At 46.7% G+C, this 22,247-nt stretch overlaps 1 protein-coding gene across 1 annotated transcript; it reads left to right on the top strand.

The window, feature by feature from the left end:
* Positions 1-7,806: 7,806 nt before the first annotated feature.
* On the top strand, positions 7,807-10,841 carry egr1 (early growth response 1). Its single transcript, XM_015943998.3, has 2 exons — positions 7,807-8,223; positions 8,887-10,841. Exons 1-2 carry the CDS (start codon positions 8,013-8,015, stop codon positions 10,209-10,211), a joined length of 1,536 nt encoding a protein of 511 aa, XP_015799484.1. The 5' UTR covers positions 7,807-8,012; the 3' UTR covers positions 10,212-10,841.
* Positions 10,842-22,247: the final 11,406 nt, after the last annotated feature.

Raw genomic sequence — 22,247 nt, 5'->3', positions numbered from 1 at the left:
TGCTCACACTGTACGTCTGGTAGCAACACGTCGGACCTAAAAGTATGCTAAAAGTAGCAGTTTTTACACAACACGTCAGACTTTTTTGTCTTGTTTTGCCTGTTGTCCTTCGGAAGTGCTGCAGGGGGACACACAGGGATGGTGGTTGGATGAGGAAAATGAAATAAAGAAAGTAAATCTGTGTTTTGTGATCAGTTTAATTTGACATGAACACGACAAACACGCTTTCTTGCCCCCCCCCCCCCCCCCCCCCCCCAATTGAGTGGTTCTCCAAAGCACTTTTTAGAACACACACCATGCCGGCAAATCAGCGAATTACTGTCACCATGGTGTATCTTATGAATGCGCAGTGGCGACTTGGCATTGCAGGAATTTTGTGGCATTTGTTCCACCAAGCTTGGTAGTAATATTGCAGCGATGCCGAACTTATGAATGCATAATACATCTTAGCGCAACAGAGGGAGGTGTCAAGATCACATGGAGAGGTACTGTCGAGCTCTGGCTGGTAACTATATAGTAAATGAAAGTAAACATGGCAGTAAGTGTGGCTTTTGTAAACAGAACCAGCTGAGATGATAAACAGGAGCGATGCAGACCTCCAGGAGCTTCTCTCCATTAGAGCTGGAGCTCAGATCACCAGAGACCACACAGGGACAGTGGGGACCGACACCTTTAGGAGCAGTTTGTTAAAAAACTTGATGAGCGCAGCTTCAATCGGATAAAAAGCTGCCCCATACCCCCTTCATACCGCCATCACATAATCTTTTGTAAAAAGGGCACAATTGCACCACATTACTGCAGCGGTCTGACCACTTTTAAACGACCTAAGGCTTCCTGATGTCCGTTTGGGCTTGCAGGAAATTAGCGGCATCCACACAACTGCTGCTGACTGGATTTTTCTCCTTTTGGATCATTCAACGTGAACCTTAAAGATGGTTTTGGGTGAAAAGCTCAGCAGGTCAGCTTTTCGACAATATTCATACCAGCCCATCTTGCACCAACAACCACGCTATGTTCAAAGTCACTTAAACCTCTTTTATTCCTCGTTTTTATCCTCCATTAGTCCTTCAGCTTAAAACCATCAAAGCAAGCAAATCTCTATTAAAGGAATTTTGGTTCATTTCCTTGATTTAAAATTTGTACATAAACATATAAACAAGTCATTTTTGCATGAAAGATAAAGGACTTCTGCAGTTTGACAGCACGCCAGCTTTCTAGTTTACTTCCCATGCTCCAGTCTTACTCCATAAAAAAAAAAAGGAATTTTGCAAACCCAGATGATCAAGTTCGTTTCCGTAGGAACGAAAGGATGGATTTGCATAGTGTGTGTGCATGGACCACACACACTATGCAAATCAAAAATGGAAAAAAGTAGAAAGTATTCAGTATAATTTTTAATGTACAGGAAGTGATCCTATCTGCATTCAGCTGTCTGTTTAGAGCTCACAATGTGGAATTAAACACTAAAAATTCATCAAGAAATCTTGGTTTTCTGAGTTAAGTATTTTTAATTTATTGTTAAAACTTTGTGTCATGTAAAATCAAACAATTAATCATTTTTAGTTAAAAAAAGTTTGATTTATATTTTGATAACATGGCTTATTTTGTGTACTTTACTGATGTTTCCCAAATTTATGATTTCAGCAAACACATGAGAGCTCTCATTTTCCAGGGCTCTTGTGTCTCTGGAGTTGTGGGACACATTCCTCTCACAATCAGAGTCAGTGTGGGCGTCACACATGCATCCCAAACCAGTCTCAATTTAGTTTTTGTGAGTTAGAAAAAACAAGACATGTGACACAAGTTTGAGAGGAATTAATATGAATAAATTGTGTTGCAGGCAAAACACTTTGTTGACCTTCTCACAAAAACTGCTTGAATTCTATGTTGAAAACTAACATTAATTAAGATGAAACATGACAATTAATATGTGTTTGGTGCAGCAATGACAGCCCGACCAAGTGTGAAAGCCTAGGAGTGAGAACAAGTATCTTCATTTAGGTTTCTAGGATGCATCTGCATGAGAAAGGTCAGGTTGCACACTCCTACAGGCGTCCCTTTAAAAAGTAGAAGAAAATGACATTTTGCAAAACAACTTCCCATCATGCCCTGCGCCTCCCTCCCTGTTAATGTGACTCTGGGTATTTATGATCAAGCATCTGATCCCATCCCATCTGATCATCAACTGACACTTTTGTAACAGACATAGCGGACTGACCGCAGCCAGGCCAGCAGGTTAATCCTAAAACTACTGTCTGACGTAATAAAACGATGACGGCTGCTCCGAAATAAGCCGGTTCTGTCTCTTTTAGCTCTGCATCATTTCATTATCTCTCCCTCCCATCTCCTCTGTCACATTATGTAACGTCAGGTTTTTGTATAGCTGTCATCACCCGATCTCCCTCATCTTGCTCCGCCCACTCTAGGGAGCTCACCTGTATGCTAATGGAGAGGGATTGCACCAGCGCGAGGTGTGGGCAAGTGTGGGGGTGTGACAGAGAAGTCCTGTCTCCTTGACGGACTGCCTGGCATTTCAGCTGATGACAAATGCCAACACAAAGCTCAGTTTCTGCTCCCACGTACAACATGTGGGTGTGAGGATTCCCTTTCAGACTCTCCATGACATTCACCTTTTCCTCCCACTATCGCCATCCATTTTCCCGGCTGGCTTTCGGTTTCTCTTTTTTATTTCTTCACAGCCATATTTTTGTTTCAGCTCCTCTTCTCTTCTTGGTCTTTGGAACTACTTCCTGATCTTTTCTCTTCAGATTGGGGCATGATTAAATATTAACTTGTATGGCGCGCGTGAGTGTGTGTGTGTGTGTGTGTGTGTGTGTGTGTGTGTGTGTGTGTGTGTGTGTAAGCTGGGGCGTGGTGGCTGATATGGGAGAGCCTTTTTATCTGCCTGCTGCCGCGCTAGAGTTTCATCAGGCAAGGACTCCTCCGGCTGGTTTGTGTGGGCAGCAGTAGGGAACACACTGATGAGAATAAACCGGTTGACCGAAACACACTCACTAACATGAACACAAATGTTGTGAACATCTACATCCACACACAGATTAATTCTCCGTCTCCGTGCCCTTTCAGCATCCGTCTCCCCTCCGAGCGTTGGAGAGGCGAGGGGCCCAAACAGTCGCTGTGAAGTGTTTATCATCTTTATTACTTTATTACTTTTCTGAGTTTTCCCTAATCTGATTTTATTACATTGTTATCAGATGATGAGTTCTCTCCTCTGTGCTCTCTACTTTCTCATCTAGCCACAAATTTACTGAGCTTGGCAACTGATGCATGGCAGGAGAAGTGGATGCAGACAGGGCTTCACAACAAGGTTTAGGGTTTTTGCTCGTCTCACACAAATACGGTCATTTCACATCTTCTTTCTTCTATAAAACTCATAGATGTCGGCTCTTATAAGGTTTGAACGTTAGTTTTAACCACCAGAACATTGGGGATAGCTTTTTTCTTCACATTTTTGTTAATTGTATTTGTTTAAGTGGTTTGTTTTCTGTTTCTTGTTGGAGGGTTGCAGTAGTAACAGGGCCATGAGAGAAGCGCACACGTGTCACTCTTCCCTCCCTTCAGAACATCTGTAAAGCCCTCGCCATTGCAGACGATCCCGCTCACCCGTCACACTGCCTCTTTGGTCTGCTGCCATCAGTGAGGAGACTGCAGAGTCTTCAGGCATGGACCAACAAACTGAAAGACAGCTTCATTCATCAGGTAAGCTGAACTCACTTCCGTCCATGCCTCTGGCCTTTCTTCTTTTACCCCCCTCCGTGTAACACCGGATTTTGATTTAAGTATTTGTATAAAATATGTTTTATTTATTTGTCAGTGTTATTTTAAGTCATGTCAGTTTTTCATGCCAATTTATTGCACAAAGGGTTGGAGAAACATAGCAATTTTGATCCTCTGTATGTGCTGTACATGAGGAAGAACTGACAACAGAGTAGACTGATAGATTTATTGCTCTTTAAACATTAAGATCCTGCTGACATAACCTGCTCAGGGACTAAGCTCCATTGGTGTATTTCAATTCAAGGGCTCAATTCAATTCAAGTTTATTTATAAAGCGCCAAATCACGACAAGAGTCGTCTCAAGCCACTTCACATAATAAACATTCCAATACAGGTTAGTTCATTAAGCCAATCAGAAAAAAAGTTTCCTATATTCCATTTAATTCAAAAATACTTTATTAATCCCAGAGGGAAATTGATTGCTGCAGTAGCTCAGAATAATAATAATAATCAAGTCATCAAAGAGTTATTTTGTATAAGGAACCCAGCAAATTGCATCAATCCTCATGTTAAGCAAACATTTAGAGACAGTGGAGAGGAAAACTCCCTTTTAACAGGACGAAGCCTCCAGAGGATCCTGGCTTTGTATAAGCAGCCATCCACCACGACTCACTGGGGATCGAGACGACAGAGCAGACACACACACACACACACACACACACACACACACACACACACACACACACACACACACACACACACAAAGTAATGTTTCTATGGTTACATTGTGATTTCGTCGTCGTCTTCCTCCGCTTATCCGGGTCGCGGAGGCGGCATCCCAACTGGGGAGCTTCAGACCGTCCTCTCCCCGGCCTTCTCCACCAGTTCCTCCGGCAGGACCCCAAGGCGTTCCCAGACCAGATTGGAGATGTAACCTCTCCAACGTGTCCTGGGTGGACCCGGGGGCCTTCTGCTGGCAGAACATGCCCGAAACACCTCCCCAGGGAGGCGTCCAGGAGGCATCCTGACCAGATGCCCAAACCACCTCAACTGGCTCTTTTCGATCCGGAGGAGCAGCGGTTCTACTCCGAGTCCCTCCCGAATGTCCGAGCTCCTCACCCTATCTCTAAGGCTGAGCCCGGCCACCCTACGGAGGAAACTCATTTCGGCCGCTTGTATTCGCAATCTCGTTCTTTCGGTCATTACCCAAAGCTCATGACCATAGGTGAGGATTGGGATGTAGATCGACCGGTAAATCGAGAGCCTGGCTTTCTGGCTCAGCTCCCTCTTCCCCACGACAGATCGGCTCAGCGTCCGCATCACTGCAGACGCTGAACCAGTCCGCCTGTCGATCTCCCGATCCCTCCTACCCTCACTCGTGAACAAGACCCCGAGATACTTAAACTCCTCCACTTGAGGTAGGACCTCTCCCCCGACCCGGAGGTGGCAAGCCACCCTTTTCCGGTCGAGAACCATGGTCTCAGATTTGGAGGTGCTGATCCTCATCCCAGCCGCTTCACACTTGGCCGCGAACCTACCCAGCAAGAGCTGAAGGTCAGAGCTGGATGAAGCTAGGAGGACCACATCATCCACGAAAAGCAGAGACGAGATTCTCCTGCCACTAAACTCGACACACGCCACACCACGGCTGCGCCTAGAAATCCTGTCCATAAAGGTAATGAACAGAACCGGTGACAAAGGGCAGCCCTGGCGGAGTCCAACCCTCACTGGGAACAGGTCCGACTGACTACCTGCAATGCGGACCAAACTCACGCTCCTCTGGTGAAGGGACTGAATGGCCCTTAACAGAAAGCCACCCACCCCATACTCCTGGAGCGTCCCCCACAGGGTGCCCCTGGGGACACGGTCATAAGCCTTCTCCAAATCCACAAAACACGTGGATTGGTTGGGCAAACTCTCATGCCCCCTCCATCACCCTTGCAAGGGTATAGAGCTGATCCACAGTTCCACGGCCAGGAAGAAAACCACATTGCTCCTCCTCAATCTGAGATTCAACTATCGATCGGACCCTCCTCTCCAGTTGTGATTTCTTAGTAGATATTCTATTTAGTGAGAGATAAACTTTATTGTATTTATCCTAGTGAATCTATAATTAAATGGGTAAACTAGTAGCACATTCAATGTCAAAGGAAGTAAAATGTTATCAGGAGAGGGAGAATGATTAAGTGGTTAGCAGCAGTATTCAAGCTAATGGCCCCCTCCATGACGCCACCACAGCTCAGCAGAACATCAAGCTTCTTCTTCTTCAGAATTTCACAATTCTGTAAAGATGTATTTTTGAAAAGCATTGTAGTAAATCAATAACAAAAATATTATCTTATTGATGTTGACATTAAATAGCCCAATATTTAGAAAAATTAAATCTTCACCCAAAATGAACAACCCTGGATTTCCAAAACAGTGTGCACACGCTTACATTATTGCGTCTTTATCAGTCAAACAAATTGCACCTTCACCAGCTGCACTTCGGGGTTATTTGTGAAGGAGCTGCTGCAGATCATCTGTAATATATGACAGAACTTACTCCCAGTCTAATGGGGGTTAACAGAGGGATTCGCCGGAGGCTGAAACAAAAATGCCTGGGAGGGAAGACCGAAACTCTTTATTTGTTGCTACATCATTCAGAATTAATCAGGTTAATATATTCAGAAATCTCATTTTCAAATTCCTTCAGTTTGAAATCACACTTGTAGCTGTTCTCAAACAGGTTTGCAATCAGATGCGTCTTCAGCTCTTCCTCCTCTTGGGATGGGGAGCACCAGGGTCTCCCAAACCTCGATGTTTCCCAATGAGGCTGTCCTCATATAGATCCGGTCAGCAGCAGCGAGGGAAACACATTGATTTCTCGTCAGCATCCTGAGAGCGGAGCTTTGGCGAGGCTGGAGCCACCGGGGGAACATCGGCATCCTGCTGGCGTCCACGCAGCTGCGCTCTGCGCCTGTGCTGCGGCCCGTCAGGCCGCTGAGTGGCAGAGAGACCCCGGGATTATTGAGCAGAGGGAGGGGTGGGAGGGGGGACACCCCTCAATTAGACAGATCGGCCCGCACCTCGTCAGCATCCGGCTATCTGCTCTCATTAATCAATGACACAAGCAGCAGAGGGAGGCGGAAAGTTAATTTGGAGGACGTTTACCACCGCCCATCACAGTTTAAACCGCGACTCACGCACTCAGCATTTTATAAAGTATATAAAAGTAAAGAATAAAGTATCTAAATAATGTGGCACGTGCGGTTAAAACGCGCTAAATCAACCTTTGCTCCGAATAATAAAGTCTTGTTTGGGTGGGGGCTTTCAGACAGACATAAACCACGTTGTTCACATTGTGAACGCTGGACGAGATTTGCACTCTCTCGCCTCTCATTCTCTGCCAAACAGCAATCTGCCTCAGGAAGTCCCAAATAAGGACAAGGAACTGGAAACCCACCGGAATAGGTCCTTATGTAGTCACGACCTTATAAGGCACGACGGCGCAAGGCTTTCCGGCAGCAGCGCTGCCTGCCTGCTGCACAGACGGGAAATCCAAATCAAATCTACGGGGCGAGCGGGACAGGGCAAGAATTATGCGGCTGTCGGAGCGAGGCGCTTGGCTATGAAGACACATCGATTTGGGACAGAGGGAGAGTCCGCGCAATTTACTGCAAGCGCTTAATATAAAGACTCTCTTCTGTTTTCCCTCTGGGCCGGCGTCATGTGTCCTCCACTGCAGTGCCTAAATATGGGCTTCCTCTGCTCCATATATGGACATCTACGTCACGGCAAGAGTGTATAAATGTGCGGGGAAACCTCGCAGCTCAAAGAGAGTACAGAGAGCTCAGAAGAGCAACTGTTAGAGCAGAGAGAGACAAACAGACCCGAGACACATTGCTCCACAAGTACAAAGTCCACTCACAACAGCATCCAAACAATCCTGATTGGATGAGCAGCTTCATTTATTACAAGAATCAAAATTGATCCGTTGATTAATTTTGATGAATTTTAGGGGATGAGCACAAAGGACATTTTGATTTTTTTGTGATCAAAGTGGATTTTTTTCTAAACTTTGAGAAGGAAAACAACAGAACACCTGGCAAGTCACGGAGGAAGGCAGAAACCACTGTCTTCCACAGCATCAGCAGAAGTGATCAGCGCTCCCTCAGTGATCCAGTCCACCTGCGAGGCTGTGCTCTGCCAGCACACACTCGCACACAGCCTCCCTCCACTCTACAGCAGCCGCCAGCGCAGCCTCAGCCGTGCAGCTTCAGCACCAGCAGAGGATGGCTGCAGCCAAGACCGAGATGATCCTGCCTACCCTGCAGATCTCTGAGTCTCTCAGCTTTCCTCACTCCCCCATGGATAACTACCCCAAGCTGGAGGAGGTGATGATGCTCAGCTCAGCAGGGACTCCTTTCCTCACCGCCTCTGCACCCGAAGGTGCTGGCTTTGGCTCCGGTGAGCCAGGAGAACAGTACGACCACCTTGCTGGAGGTAAGAAATTGGATCATTTTGATTCATCCTCTACACCGCTTGCAAATCTGACACTAAACTAAGAAAAGATGCTGGATTAAACAAATATGTGTCATATTTAAAACATTTTCATTCAAATAGCTCTAATTATTTGTAAAAAATGTCACTTTTTGCATTTTCCATTGAAACTTTGTACTTTAGTGTTAATTTGAGCTGCTCAGTCAAACACATTTTAGAGGCTCCGGCTCTATTCAAATTGCATGCTTAAAACCAGCTGAGCTGCAGTTTCACTAATCAATTGCCTCTGGCTCTGATGGTCTTTAGGAATCTGTGTGTGTGTGTGTGTGTGTGCGCGCGCACGTGTGTGTGTGTGTGTGTGTGTGTGTGTGTGCACATGTGCGATTGTGCAACACAGGAAGGCAGAAAACGTGAAGAAAATAGAGAAGGTGTCAGTAATGAAAATGTGAGCAGAAAGCTTGCACAGCAGCATGCTGAGATGTAGCGCAAAGTGTTGAAGAGTTTGGGGAAAAGAGTTGGGTTGCTTATCTGCATGGCCACCTGAACGATCTATAAAAACAGAGGTGGGGGGAACAACCTGTCCACCTCCCTGGCAGGAGTCCCCCCCTTAACACCTAGATATTGGCAGTTTGATTAATGTCTCTGGTTTATCTGTGCTCTCTGCAGATACGTTACCTGATATCCCCTTCAGCTGCGAGAAGCCAGTTGTGGAGCAGACCTACCCCACCCAGAGGTTGCCCCCCATCACTTACACCGGCCGCTTCACTCTAGAACCCGCCACCTCATGCAGCAACAGCCTCTGGGCGGAGCCCATCCTGGGCCTGTTCACCAATCTGATGAGCAATGTTGGTTCCACCACCAGCTCTTCCTCTGTTTCCTCACAAACCACCCTGTCCTCGTCCTCGGCCATTCCATCCTCCACCACATCTTCCTCAACCTCTTCGTCGTCTCAGAGCTCCAGTCTCAGCTCCTCGATTCACCACAGCGAGCCCAACCCAATCTACTCGGCAGCTCCAACTTACTCCAGTCCAAACTCTGACATCTTTCCAGACCAGGGTCAGGCATTCCCTAGCTCATCTGGAGCAGTGCAGTACCCACCCCCTGCCTACCCTAACAGCAAAGCCTGCAGCACGGGCTTCCCTGTACCCATGATTCCTGACTACCTCTTCCCACAGCAGCAAGGGGAGATCAGCTTGGTGCCCCCAGACCAAAAGCCCTTCCAGAGTCAGTCGAGCCAGCCTTCTCTCACGCCTCTGTCCACCATCAAGGCCTTTGCCACTCAGACGGGTTCACAGGACATAAAAGGTGTCTACCAGTCCCAACTGATTAAGCCCAGCCGCTTACGCAAGTACCCCACCCGGCCGAGCAAGACGCCACCACACGAAAGGCCCTACGCTTGCCCCGTGGAGACGTGTGATCGCCGTTTCTCGCGGTCCGATGAGCTGACACGCCACATCCGCATCCACACTGGTCAGAAACCATTCCAGTGCCGCATCTGCATGCGAAACTTCAGCCGCAGCGACCACTTGACAACACACATCCGCACTCACACCGGCGAGAAGCCCTTCGCCTGCGAAATATGCGGCCGCAAGTTTGCCCGCAGCGACGAGAGGAAACGGCACACAAAGATCCACCTACGGCAGAAGGACAAGAAGGCAGAGAAGGCTGGAGCAGTGGCAGTAACATCAGCACCGGTGTCAGTTGCCTCCCCCGCCTCCAGCTACCCCTCTCCCATCACATCCTACCCCTCTCCAGTGTCTTCTTACCCCTCTCCAGTCACTTCCTGCTACTCCTCACCTGTCCACACTTCCTATCCATCTCCTTCAGTCGCCACCACCTACCCGTCAGTGTCAATGTCCACTACCTTTCAATCCCAGGTGGCCTCGTCCTTCCCGTCCTCGGTTGCGTCTAACATCTACAGCTCCCCCGTCCCCACCCCGCTGTCAGACATGCAGACCACCCTCTCCCCAAGGACAATCGAGATCTGCTAAAACACACACACACACACAAAAAAACCAGAGCAAGCAGAAAATAAACTTTTTATACTCTCTACGCACCTCGACTTCAGCAAGAGTCTTTTTTTATTTGAAGGGAAAGAAATCAACATCAAAAGGACTTCGTCTTCTTCCTCCAATAGGCACTTTTCTGCTCTCTGTGCAGTGTCGGGTGAATCTTGAGATTTACCTGAGAGACAGAAACAAAAAAGACATGTCAAGGACTGGGCAAGGACAATATAAGATGAAAAGGGATATTTTATTTCCTGTCTTTGTAAAACAAATACAGCCCTTCAAATGCACGAGGGACTCCAGACACGGGGAGTAGAAAGCGGCTCTGGCGGCTCTGCCAGGAACTTCGGAGTGCCAGCGTTGCCGTGCCGAAGCACGTCCGTCCTTGAGGCATTCATTCAAAAAGACATTGAGTAATATACATAAGCTATCATGTATGTATATTGTACATGTGCCATGTTTCGTTTTCTAATCATTCTTTGGTACCACTGATGTGAACAATTATTTGCATATTTGCATTGTATTATTTGAAGTGAGCAGGGCCATAATTTCTACATACTTTCTTCTGTTATGTAGTGATGATGCTGTGATATGTTTTGACATTGTTAAAAAAAAGAAAAGCACTTAAGTATTCGAGCATGAGTAAGAGTGATGTTACTTTCTGTTTGTAAATATCATCCCACGGTACTATCTCTTTCTCACATGTGACATATCGCTTGGTTGTATGGAAAAATTCCAAAATTGGACAAAAAAAATCCAAACAAGAGAAACGCTCCTGTTATTTGGTGCCTTTAGTGAAGCCTTGCAGATGTTGTGACTCGGCCGAGCGCGAGAGAGGATGCACTGCATCTCGCCTTAAGGGTGGAGGGAATATTTTTGTTACAGAATGTACGAGGAGAGGAGGGGGAAGGGGGTGAGCTGTGAGGGCACCGCTTCATTTTGTCAGAATGTAAGCAAAAAACAACAAATAAGATAAAAAGTATAAAGGTATATTTTTGTAAAACTTACATGTAAATATCCACATCTTCAAGAGCTGGAATGTTGAAGTTACCTACTGAGTAGGCATGGGATTCTTTTGTATGTTATTTACATGCAGTTCATTATTTTGTGGTTATCTTTATTTTGTATTTGTGTTTGTTAAAACAAGTGACTGTTTCTGGCTTCTAAACACATTGAATGCGCTTAACTGCCAATGGGATATTTGGTGTACAAGAAATCCTCCCAGAAATGAAATATAAATAAAAATATAAATATATATGAAGCCTGGTTTTCTCAGACTTGATTGTTTGGCTTTATTGAGCTCTTTCACACACAAAAAAAGATCTTCACCACCATGAAAATCACATTTTCCATCATCTTACAAGCACAATTTAGCGTAACTCCTCATCGCTGAAGGCACCGGTTTGATTTAAGAGAAACACACAGCTTGAACATAGAAAACTCGACTTCCGTCTCTATTTTCTCACTTCAAAACCAACATTTAACGATGAAACCAACGCATGGCTGTAAACTCTGAAGACGAACGAGCTCTTATCAGATTAAACGTTCTCTTGAAGACATTCAGCTTATCAAATTTGTAATTTTATTTGAGATTCCAAGATAAACTCGTATTTGTGACTCTTCCGTGAATCTGAATTTCTCAGTTAGCTGATAGAAAAGTGATGCTTGGGCAGGGACATTGTCCTGTCCTTAGACCTGCTGTGGGCCATCTTCACAGAGTGCAGGTGAAATGCATCTCAGAATAATTGCCCCGGTTTCCACAAACGTTTGGCGAGATGCTGTCACCTCTCAGTGAGCCAGCTGTGACAACTGGTTCACCCGTTCATTGGACCAACAGAACAAATGGACCCTGAAAGGTTTGGATTCTTGGCTTGAAAATCAGCGATAACAGCCTCTTCGTTCAGCCGTCAAAATTCACCAAAGAGCCAAGGAACCCTCGCTCCGGGTTTGGAAATCAGATAGCTCCTATAACGTTTTGGCTAACCGTCTGCGTGAGATTTGGAGAAAATTAATGTTGTGAAAAGCAGAAACCAAAACGCTCACAAGCACCAAACAGAAAGCAGCGTAACACAAGAGTAATGGAGGGAGGAGAAGAAATGAAGATAATTGGTCTCTTCGTTCTGGAGTTCCAAACCGTCATTGGTGTGTGTGCATGTGCGTGTGTGTGTGTGTGTGTGTGTGTGTGTGTGTGTGTGTGTGTGTGTGTGTGTGTGCACAGTGATAAAAAGACATGAAATCAAACATTAGGTCTCGTTCACATCTTCACCGCTGTCGTTCTTTTTATAAATATTTGAAATGCACTCATAAGAAGAACCCTTCACACAAACACAAATCAGCATTGTGGGGAGATAAATCATCTTGATGTTTAAATGATGATGTTTCTCACTCCGAAGCTTATCTGGCTCTTTTGGGAAAAATCTCAGACTTCTTGTGTGGCTTAGAGTAAAAAAATGAAAATAAAAACATCACATCCTGTCATTGTTTGTTATATTATTTTGGTGTCTGGCAGCAAATAAAGAGCCACTCAGCAGCTTTTGCTTCAGAAACTTTCTCGTATTGCTACACTTCTGGAAAGTCTTAATGTGAAAGCCACAGACTGGGCTCTCTCAGCCCTATTTCATATTTAGGAGACAGCGTTAGTCTTGCAGACATGGTCTGACGTAGAGTCCGCTAGAGCAGTTTCCAGCCAGGATCTCTGGGATAATGCAGCGTGGCCTATCGAATCCTTTGATTCCAGGCTTTTCGTCGCTTATCAGAGATCACGTGCTGGGTGTGTTCAGTTCGGGAAGGTGTCAGAAGAGTGTGAGAGGATTGGGTGTCGTGGCTTCACTCTGCTGTAACCCACAGTGGATCCACCTCACACACACCCAGCGGGCTTCGACTTCAAGGGCCCTGCCTTTGTTCAAAAATCTATTTGTTCTCATATTCTTTTTGGGAACTTTGTAAAACGACAGAAAAGAGTGAACGTGGAAGCAAACCCTCCATCACCCGTCCCACTGCCACCTCTCTGCCTCCACCCCCCTCTCTGATTGTACCTCGCTCCCTCTCCGTGGTGATGCATATTTTGCTGGTGATGCTAATGATCTTCCCCTGCTGTATTCTGATGCAAGGTCTGTCTACACTTTTCCCTTTCATCCACATACAAATGTGCTCTTATTGCCTCTTCGCCCTCGGGCCTTTTAAGATGCCTTTTTGAAATATGCCGTTTGATAAGCTCATCATTGGCCAAGTCCCTGCAGTGATTAGAGCTCGCTTTAATGTGAGCAAGTTAGAGAGTGAACGAGGGACTATGAGGCCGGCACACATCCATTCTGCACTAGCCTCACCCTTTGACATCCTCCTCACATCCACTGGGGAGAACCTGGTGTTGGGTAGGATGACCTAAACTAAAGCCTGCCCTAAACACTGCTGAACTTCACCCGTCTTTCATCTGAGACATGGAGATTAAGCAAAGGAGAAACGACACAGGAGGATTGCCTTCATAGAAAAGTGACTCTGAGCCCTGGAAGGCTAGAGATTCCTGTACTTTATCACACAAATGTGACAGTGGGACTGCTCTCTAATGTCTTTTAAATATGCTCCATTGATCTCGTGTTCAGAGGCTCCCTCTGCCTCGCTGGGATGGCTGTCTCATCTTCACAAACGGATCTGCTGCAACGGTCGGCAGGTGCTTTCTTCCTTCACTACCTGTTGCTCATTTTTTACAGTATACAGGTCGAACCTAAACTAGCTGGTTTACAGCCGCTCCACTGGATACTAACAGACATGTTGCTCATAGTCGGTGTCAGACACTTGTATATTTTATGGACGAGAATTTGAAATGGGTCAAGATTCAAGGATTTGCTGTGTTTCTTTATGCTTTGTATGCATAAAGAAATTATATGCATAAACCAATAGAAATGGGTTAAATCTCAGTATTATACAAACAGACGGCTGCTACTGATTAAACAATATCATTCAGTTCATTTTTATATCTTTGGTGAGGAATTTTTGCACAACAAGAAAACAAACACTCGTGTTTCAGTATTTTTTTAAACTTCTTAGTCATGACAACAAAACCCCCCAAAAACCCCATCAGGTATGACTGGCAGTTTTGACGCTCAACCCCAAGGTCACCAGTGGGCCCTACCCCCTGGTTACATTTCTGGAGATGCCCCTGTGTGACAGCTTGTGAATCTATGGACGTAGTTTAGACTTTAGAAGTGAGGGGACACTACCGGCATGAGGCCCAGGGTGGGGGGTGGGGGGTCTTTTACAATAAGTTCCAGTGGCAAACAGGCTTCCACACAAACGATTGGTTTCCGCTTGGTCCTAGTGCTACCAGTGTCCATTTAATATAGTGTATTGCTGTTTTTGGACAGTAAAAAGTGCAGGGGACAAAAACTGACCTTGGAAACTACATCCATGTGTGATCATCAACAGATGCTTTATTTGCCTCTGAAGACACAGTGTCACAAATTTCCTCTGCGTCTCTGTTTCAGGTGTGTGATTGTGTTTGCAGAACACCTGTCAAAAGAAATAAATAAACAAAACTCACAGGATGTAAGAGAAGTGCAGCCTCCACGCGCTTCTTTGAATGCGTTATTTATTTATTTATTTATTTTCTGCTCTTCTCGAAACAGATTTTTGACGTGTTGCTTCCACGATAATCTACAGGTGTCCTGGCAACTTTAGCTCCACTTAATAAGCCTAGCTTATTTGAAGTACTCAGCTTTGAAGAGACAACAAAACAGCACATGCTTAAGTAGCTCCAAATATGACACCCCTTCAACTCCGCATCAAGTACACTACAGCTTTACAAAAGGCACCTGGGTGGCTCTGAAATGCAAACAGACCCTTAAAAGTCTTTATGTGTCAAGGCTAGTAAGTAGGCTCCACTTGTTCTTTCCTTTTTGAGTCTTAAGATACTAATAAGCAATCCCTGAGTTTGTGAAGCCAGATGAAAAACTATAGCGACTCTTTTCACGTGTTTTTTGCTTTTATTAGGAGGATGTGCTGAGCAGGAGATTTGTTTAAAACAACTGCAAGTCTGAGACTTTTGCATAAAACTTCAATTTACAGCAACAGTTCAAACAAAACCAACAACGTGTTTCAAAGAGAAATCCATGATGGCTTCTGTTGCCTTTTTCCTGCCAAATAATTCCTTTATTTCCTTTACTCGGGGTCACTATATTTAACTGAACAGCAGGTCAACCCTGCCACAATCACGCAGAATAAAGGAGAGAGCTGTGCAGCTGACTGTGTGCTTTTAGTGGTTTGGATGAATGTTACTCAGATCAAGTTTACAGATCATAGTTTGGCTTTTATTCATGTGTTGCGGCACTCTTCTGTGGTCATATCAGAGCATCCAGTGTGTCCCAGTTTGATCCATCAAAAGCTGAGATAAAGGGATGCAACAGCAAACGTCTCCCTCCCTTCCTCCCTTCGCCCTGAGTGACTTCACCACCTGTCATTCAAAAGGCGGAGGCCAGGTGTCTCCTCCAACATCGCAGCCACCTGTTCTGAGACTGAGACACACACACACACACACACACACACACACACACACACACACACACACACACACACACACACACACACACACACACACACCAGACGACAACCCTCTAAAATCCTGCGTATTTGCTTCATCTGAAAATAATCCCTAACCCATTTGTTAGGTAATATCTGTTGAACGAGTCCATGAAAAATACTGCAGTCTGCCACAGAACTGAAATCACACATTTAAAAATACAAAACTGTTACTTCAGAGCCACGTTCTCAGGAATCAGGACTAATGGTAGTTGAAACAGACATGATTTGCACCGGAGTTTTGACAGCGGTGCTGTGTGTTGTGACTGCTGTGCTTTCACAACGCTGCACCAGCGATGAAAGGTGCAGCACTTGTTATCTGGATGCAGCCAAGCCTCATCTACCGAAACTTGATCACACACAAAAAAAAGATAATCAGAAGTGTCTTTAAATGTGAGCCATATATAAGCATGAAAGCACTTGAGAACACGCGTGAACCTGTTTCCTTTTCAGACAAGTCTTAGGGTGTTATCAGTCTCTGATGTGACATTTTGAACTCAATGGATGGAAGGAAGTGAACACTGAGGATGAGGAGTCGAAAGTGTATCATCATCTGTCCAGGTTTTCTGTTCCGCCCCCTCTCTACAGCTGTCTCCTCTGTCTGATGAAAGCCTTGCAATGCTATATTTGTCCCTCAGTGATGAGGTGGAACTAATGGCTACTTTCCACCCCAGCTGATGTCATCAGTCTGCTGCGAGAAGCAGGAGGAGTGGGATCCCTGCTGGGAGCTTCTGCTGCTCACCAGCATGAACACAAGCTCTGGTTTTCATGCTGGACATGAGGAAAGGGTTGAAATTGAGTCATGAACTCCTTTGGTTCACAGCACTGATATGAATAAAGACTGACGAAGCATCTCCATCTTCTTTAGCCAGAACATCTTCAGGAGACACCATGTTGTGTTTTGGAGATGCGGTTAGGATGTTCCAGTCCCACACACAATAACAGTGTTTCATTAAGCACCAGAAAACTAATCACAGCAGAATATAAGAACAATAAATTTTTATACAAAACAGTCATTCACAGAAAAATAATCCTGTATTTTGTTTCTTTCAGATGCAAAACCTCTGAAAACTAAGGTTGGTAAATACTAATGAATACCAATGAACACAGATCTATTTTAAATTGAAACTAGTGAGACAAATGTGCATAGCGTAGAGTTTTTGAGTAAATAAAATAATTTGAAGTGAAGACATTGTTAAAAAAAGGCCACTTCCCACACAAACACCATGGCAACAGCAGGTCTCTGTTAATGTCTGCTAAATCGGAGGCTGTATTCTAGTTATCTGACCATATAAGGAACCCAGAAATCTCCTAACACTGGTCAGTTCTTACTGTGGTCTCTTCCTAACAACCTTGAAGTTCACCTTGGACCTCGAAGATTTTCTGGACAATTTTGTTACCGTTCAGTTTACCCGTGTCTTTGGTTTGTCATCAACGTTGCTCCTGCAGCCACGTCCAGGGAGGTTGGCTTCAGTCTCATGGATCTGAAATTTCTGGATAATATGTGCAACTGTAGTCACAGGAACATCTAGCTGCTTGGAGATGGTAGCCTTTACCTTTAACACGCTTGTCAACAAATTTGTTTCTAATCTCCTGAGATAACTCTTTCCTCCATGTTGAGTGTGGTACACACTCAGGGTGTTTCTCAATGTCAAGGCTCCTGGCCTCGCAAGGTGATGTCTTGCGAGGCCAGGAGCCTTGCTTGCAAGGACACTGTCCTTCCTTGGTCAAAGAGAAAGCGGTTAAATGGAACAGACTTGCATTATGTCACATAACCTCACGTGACACGGGACATAACGTTATACGTATAAGTTTCAATGTAATTATATATAGCGTGATTGAACTTGACACTACCTATTAATTATGACCAATAAGATGTGATGATTCATATAAATATGAAATATCAACCTGATTGATCTTTCAATGTTTAATCAGAAGATTATAGGGCTCTTTGCTTCTTCAGGGACATGAACATACTTCGCATTAATTCAGACAGTCAGTATATAGTTTTAAAATTAATTTAATTCTTTTTCCTTAACTAATGATTATACATGACAAGATATGAATAATGAGAAGTGGTGTAATGGCTATGAAGTGACTTAATGTGATGTGTGAAATGTTGTAATGGAAGCTAGATGTTTAGCAAAACCATCTTTGTATCTGAGAGAAATGGTGAAGTCTGGGTTGTTGTTGTTTACAACTAGAGAGTTGTTTATTTAAAAACCATCCAACGCAATCTGTGCCAAGTCTACGCACCCTTTGTGTGGAGGTTCTCGTTCGATCCAGGGGGTCCAGATGGACACTTCCGGTGGAGTGAACCTCTGATATCAGGAACCCGTGGACGGTGTAGAAGAGCCGTTTGTCTATCAGCCACGGCGTTGCAGAGAGGCTTTGACTGGAGGTCAAAGGAGATGGTTCCAAAAATGCTTGTTCCCGAATTGGCCGGTTCGAGAGTCAGCTAGAAACCAAAATAATCGGGAAGTAAATCCTGTTTTAATAAACCACAATGTTTATGAGTTTTGGTAAGTTTGGCTAATCAGAATTTGACACGTTTTGAGGCTTTACCAAACATCCCTCAGAAAGCCACGCTTTCTTCAGATACAAAGAGTTTTAACACTTTGTAAAGAGAATGTTTACAACTCTTATGTGAGGTGAATATTAACCTTAATACGAATCTTATTGTAATGTGTATGAGTATGAGCCTTTTACTTTTAAAACTGTGTATATATTTGTTAAATTATATATGTAAGTGACTTACTACCCGCTAGCCACCGAAGCTGCAACTAATAGGCAACAAACCAACCACAGATAACTGCTTTGGACCTAAAAACATTTTAAATTAGTTGACTTATTTAAACTTGAAATTAGCCCTGAAATAGCTGCTGGCTTCTGATCATCCATCCTTTTGAAAATACCACAGCGTATTCTGGGAAATTTTTGACCAAGGCTAGGCTACAAGACACCTCCCGTGAATCCTTGCTCAGCTAGCTAAACGGCTAACAAATGGACAACACATGCCTAGGTAGAACATGACCATTGGAACACGCCTTGGTGGTTCCTGATTGCGTATCTCCTAGGCAACTGGGGCGGGGCCAAGACATCAAGGCAAGGATCCTCGGCATTGAGAAACACACCATGTCACCAAACAACACAGTGACTACCTGGAGTCCTATATAAATAGGCCCACTGACTGATTACAAGATTGTAGACATCTGTGATGCTAATTAGTGGACACACATTGAATAAACATGTCCCTTTAGTCACATTATTTTCTGTCTTTTTGTCAGAACCCAAGCCCCCAAACCGGCCTCTCCCAGCTAACCGGCCTCCATCTTGGACCACATTTCCCAGCAAGCTCCTCGCGGGAACTCCCGGCATTCTCCCAGTCACACCCAAGCCTATATATGGAAGACGCCGCACCGGCTCTTCACTCAGTCATCGTTTCATTGAAACCCCTGATCAGAGTTCTCTACCAAATAATCCAGACGTCAAACATCCTTACCGAGCTCAACTCCCGTACCCAGTCGACCATCGTGACAGGATGACTGAGACCGTAGATCCAGCGGAGTTCGAGCGCATGAAAAGAAAGACGGAGCAAATGGAAAATGAACTCACTCAGCTCCACGCCCTGATCGATCGGCTCCACACCAAACAAAACTCCCAGACCGATCTCATCCTACAATTATCCACAGCCCTCCATGCTCTCCAGCAGCAAGCCCTCGCTCCACCAACAGAGGGGCTGCACTTTAGTCTCCCAGAGAGGTGGAACGGAGAGACGGGGAGCCCAGACGGTCTACTCGCCACCCTCGACATGCAGTTTGAGTGCCAGCCAGGGCGCTTCCCCACTGCGCGCTCTCGGGTGGCGCATCTCACCTCCCTGCTCTCCGGACGCGCGGCTGAGTGGGCCGCTGCGCTTTATAATTCCAAATCACCGGCTTGCAATGACTATGCTGCTTTTGTGTCCGCCCTCAGAAAGACTTTTGTTCCACCCAGCAGCGAAGTGGGAGCAGAAACACAACTCATAAAGCTCCGCCAGCGGGAGCGCACGGTGTGCGCTTATGCGTCGGAGTTCCGCACCATCTCCGCCAAGCTGCGGTGGGATGACTCTGTCCTCCGAGCCGTCTTCTTGGAGGGACTGGCGACCTACATCCGTGATGAGATGGCGGGAAAGGAACTGCCCCAGACCCTGGATGAAGTGGTCGATTTGGCGCTGCGCATGGATCAGCGGGTTCTGGTTCGGCCCAAGCCCTTCACTCGCCCATCCAGGGCACCTGGCCCTCTTCCTCGTTCCCCCACGCCTGCTCCCGGACCCGCTTCTACTGATGAGCCCACGCAATCAGGCCACCTTCCTCCAGAGGAGAGACAGCGACGGTGGCGCGAGGGTCTCTGTGCCTATTGTGGCTCCTCCCACCACAGACGCCTGAACTGTCCATTACGTTTGGGAAACGAAGGAACCCACTGAGTATCGGGGTCGCTCAGCCTGGGTCACCTTCAGCCCCTGCCTCTTCAAATCGACTCCTTCTTCATGTTACCCTCCTTCATGGTGAGACCTCACTTCAGATGCACGCGCTGTTGGACTCGGGGGCCGCTGACAATTTTATGGACATGGATCTGGCTAAGCGCCTACGGATCCCCATGACCCCCTTGGAGAGAGTTGTGCCTGTGACCTCGGTGGACGGTAGGCCCCTCCAACCCTATCCGATCCAAAACCGAACCCAGCCACTCCAGATGATTGTCCAAGGCCACCGAGAGACCCTCCAGTTCCTGATCATATGTGCTCCCTCCTCTCCTCTAATCCTGGGATTTCCCTGGCACCGTCTCCACGACCCCCGGATTTCCTGGTCCCAGGGCCGCATTTTGGAATGGGGGACCCAGTGCCAGGCCCACCTCTCTCCTCCTACATCCATGCCAGACCGCCCGGACGGTGACACTGGCCAAACACCGCCCAATCTGCCACTGCCCTACCGGGACCTGGCTGCGGTGTTCGACAAGCGGCGCGCCACCACACTGCCGCCTCACCGCCCGTACGACATGGAAATCAAGCTGCAACCAGGAACCAGTCCACCCCGGGGGCGCCTTTTTTCTCTCTCTCCCGCCGAGTCCAGAGCCATGGAGGAATATATTGACCAGGCCCTCCAGCAGGGTTTCATTCGACCTTCCTCCTCCCCGGGTGCCGCAGGCTTCTTCTTTGTCAGGAAAAAGGAGGGTGATCTCCGCCCCTGTATCGATTACCGAGGTCTGAACAAAATCACAGTCAAAGACCGTCATCCTCTGCCGCTCCTCACATCTGCCCTGGACGCCATCTCCCAGGCGCGGATCTTCACCAAGCTGGACCTCCGGAGCGCCTACAATCTGGTCCGTATTAAAGCTGGAGATGAGTGGAAGACCGCTTTCATCACACCCACCGGTCACTGGGAGTACCAGGTCATGCCCTTCGGGCTGTGCAATAGCCCCGCCGTTTTTCAACGCCTCATAAACGATGTCCTCCGCGACATGTTGGGACGGTGGGTGTTTGCCTACCTGGATGACATCCTGATCTACTCCAAGTCCGAGGCCGAACACCTCCACCATGTTCGCGCTGTTCTAACCCGGCTCCTGGACAATAACCTGTTCTGTAAGCCCGAGAAGTGCTCCTTCCACCAGCGGTCCGTATCATTCCTGGGCTACATGATTTCAGATAAAGGACTAACCATGGACCCTCAGAAAGTCCAGGCGGTGAGAGACTGGCCCCTCCCGACGAGCCTGAAACAACTGCAGAGTTTTCTGGGTTTCTGCAACTTTTACCGCCGTTTTATTAAGGACTTTAGCACCATTGTGGCACCTCTCACTTCTCTCACCCGACCAAGCCCTCCGAGCCAACCGTTCCGGCTGACTCCTGACGCCGTTCGGGCCTTCCAACACCTAGTCGCCCGTTTCACGTCGGCTCCTATCCTCCGCCATCCGGATCATGCAGTCCCCTTTGTGGTCGAGGTCGACGCCTCGGATGTTGGCGCCGGTGCCATCTTGTCCCAAGCCGGGCCCGACGACAGGCTTCATCCCTGCGCCTACTTCTCCAGGAAGTTTTCCACCACCCAGCAGAAGTACGGCGTAGGGGATCGCGAGCTGCTGGCCATAAAGTGGGCATTGGAGGAATGGAGGCAGTGGCTACTGGGCACCACTCAGCCGTTCACCATCTGGACGGACCACCAGAACCTGACCCACATCAGATCAGCCAAGCAGCTCAATCCTCGCAGGGCCCGCTGGGCCCTCTTCTTTGAGCCCTATGAATTCCATCTCGCATACCGCCCAGGGACAAAGAACCAGAAGGCGGACGCCCTTTCCCGCCAGTTCACACATCCAACGCCCACGTCCGAGCCGGCACCTATCCTCCCCGAGCACCGTTTCTTGGCCCACCTGAGGTGGCCACTGGAGGAGGCTATCCAAAACGCCTTCCGAGACGATCCAGCACCT

The sequence above is a fragment of the Nothobranchius furzeri genome, chromosome 1 (genome assembly GCF_043380555.1).
Source record: "Nothobranchius furzeri strain GRZ-AD chromosome 1, NfurGRZ-RIMD1, whole genome shotgun sequence".
Lineage (NCBI taxonomy): Eukaryota > Metazoa > Chordata > Actinopteri > Cyprinodontiformes > Nothobranchiidae > Nothobranchius > Nothobranchius furzeri.
The sequence above is the reverse complement of the archived record's forward strand: the minus strand, read 5'-3'. Positions and strand labels throughout refer to the sequence as shown.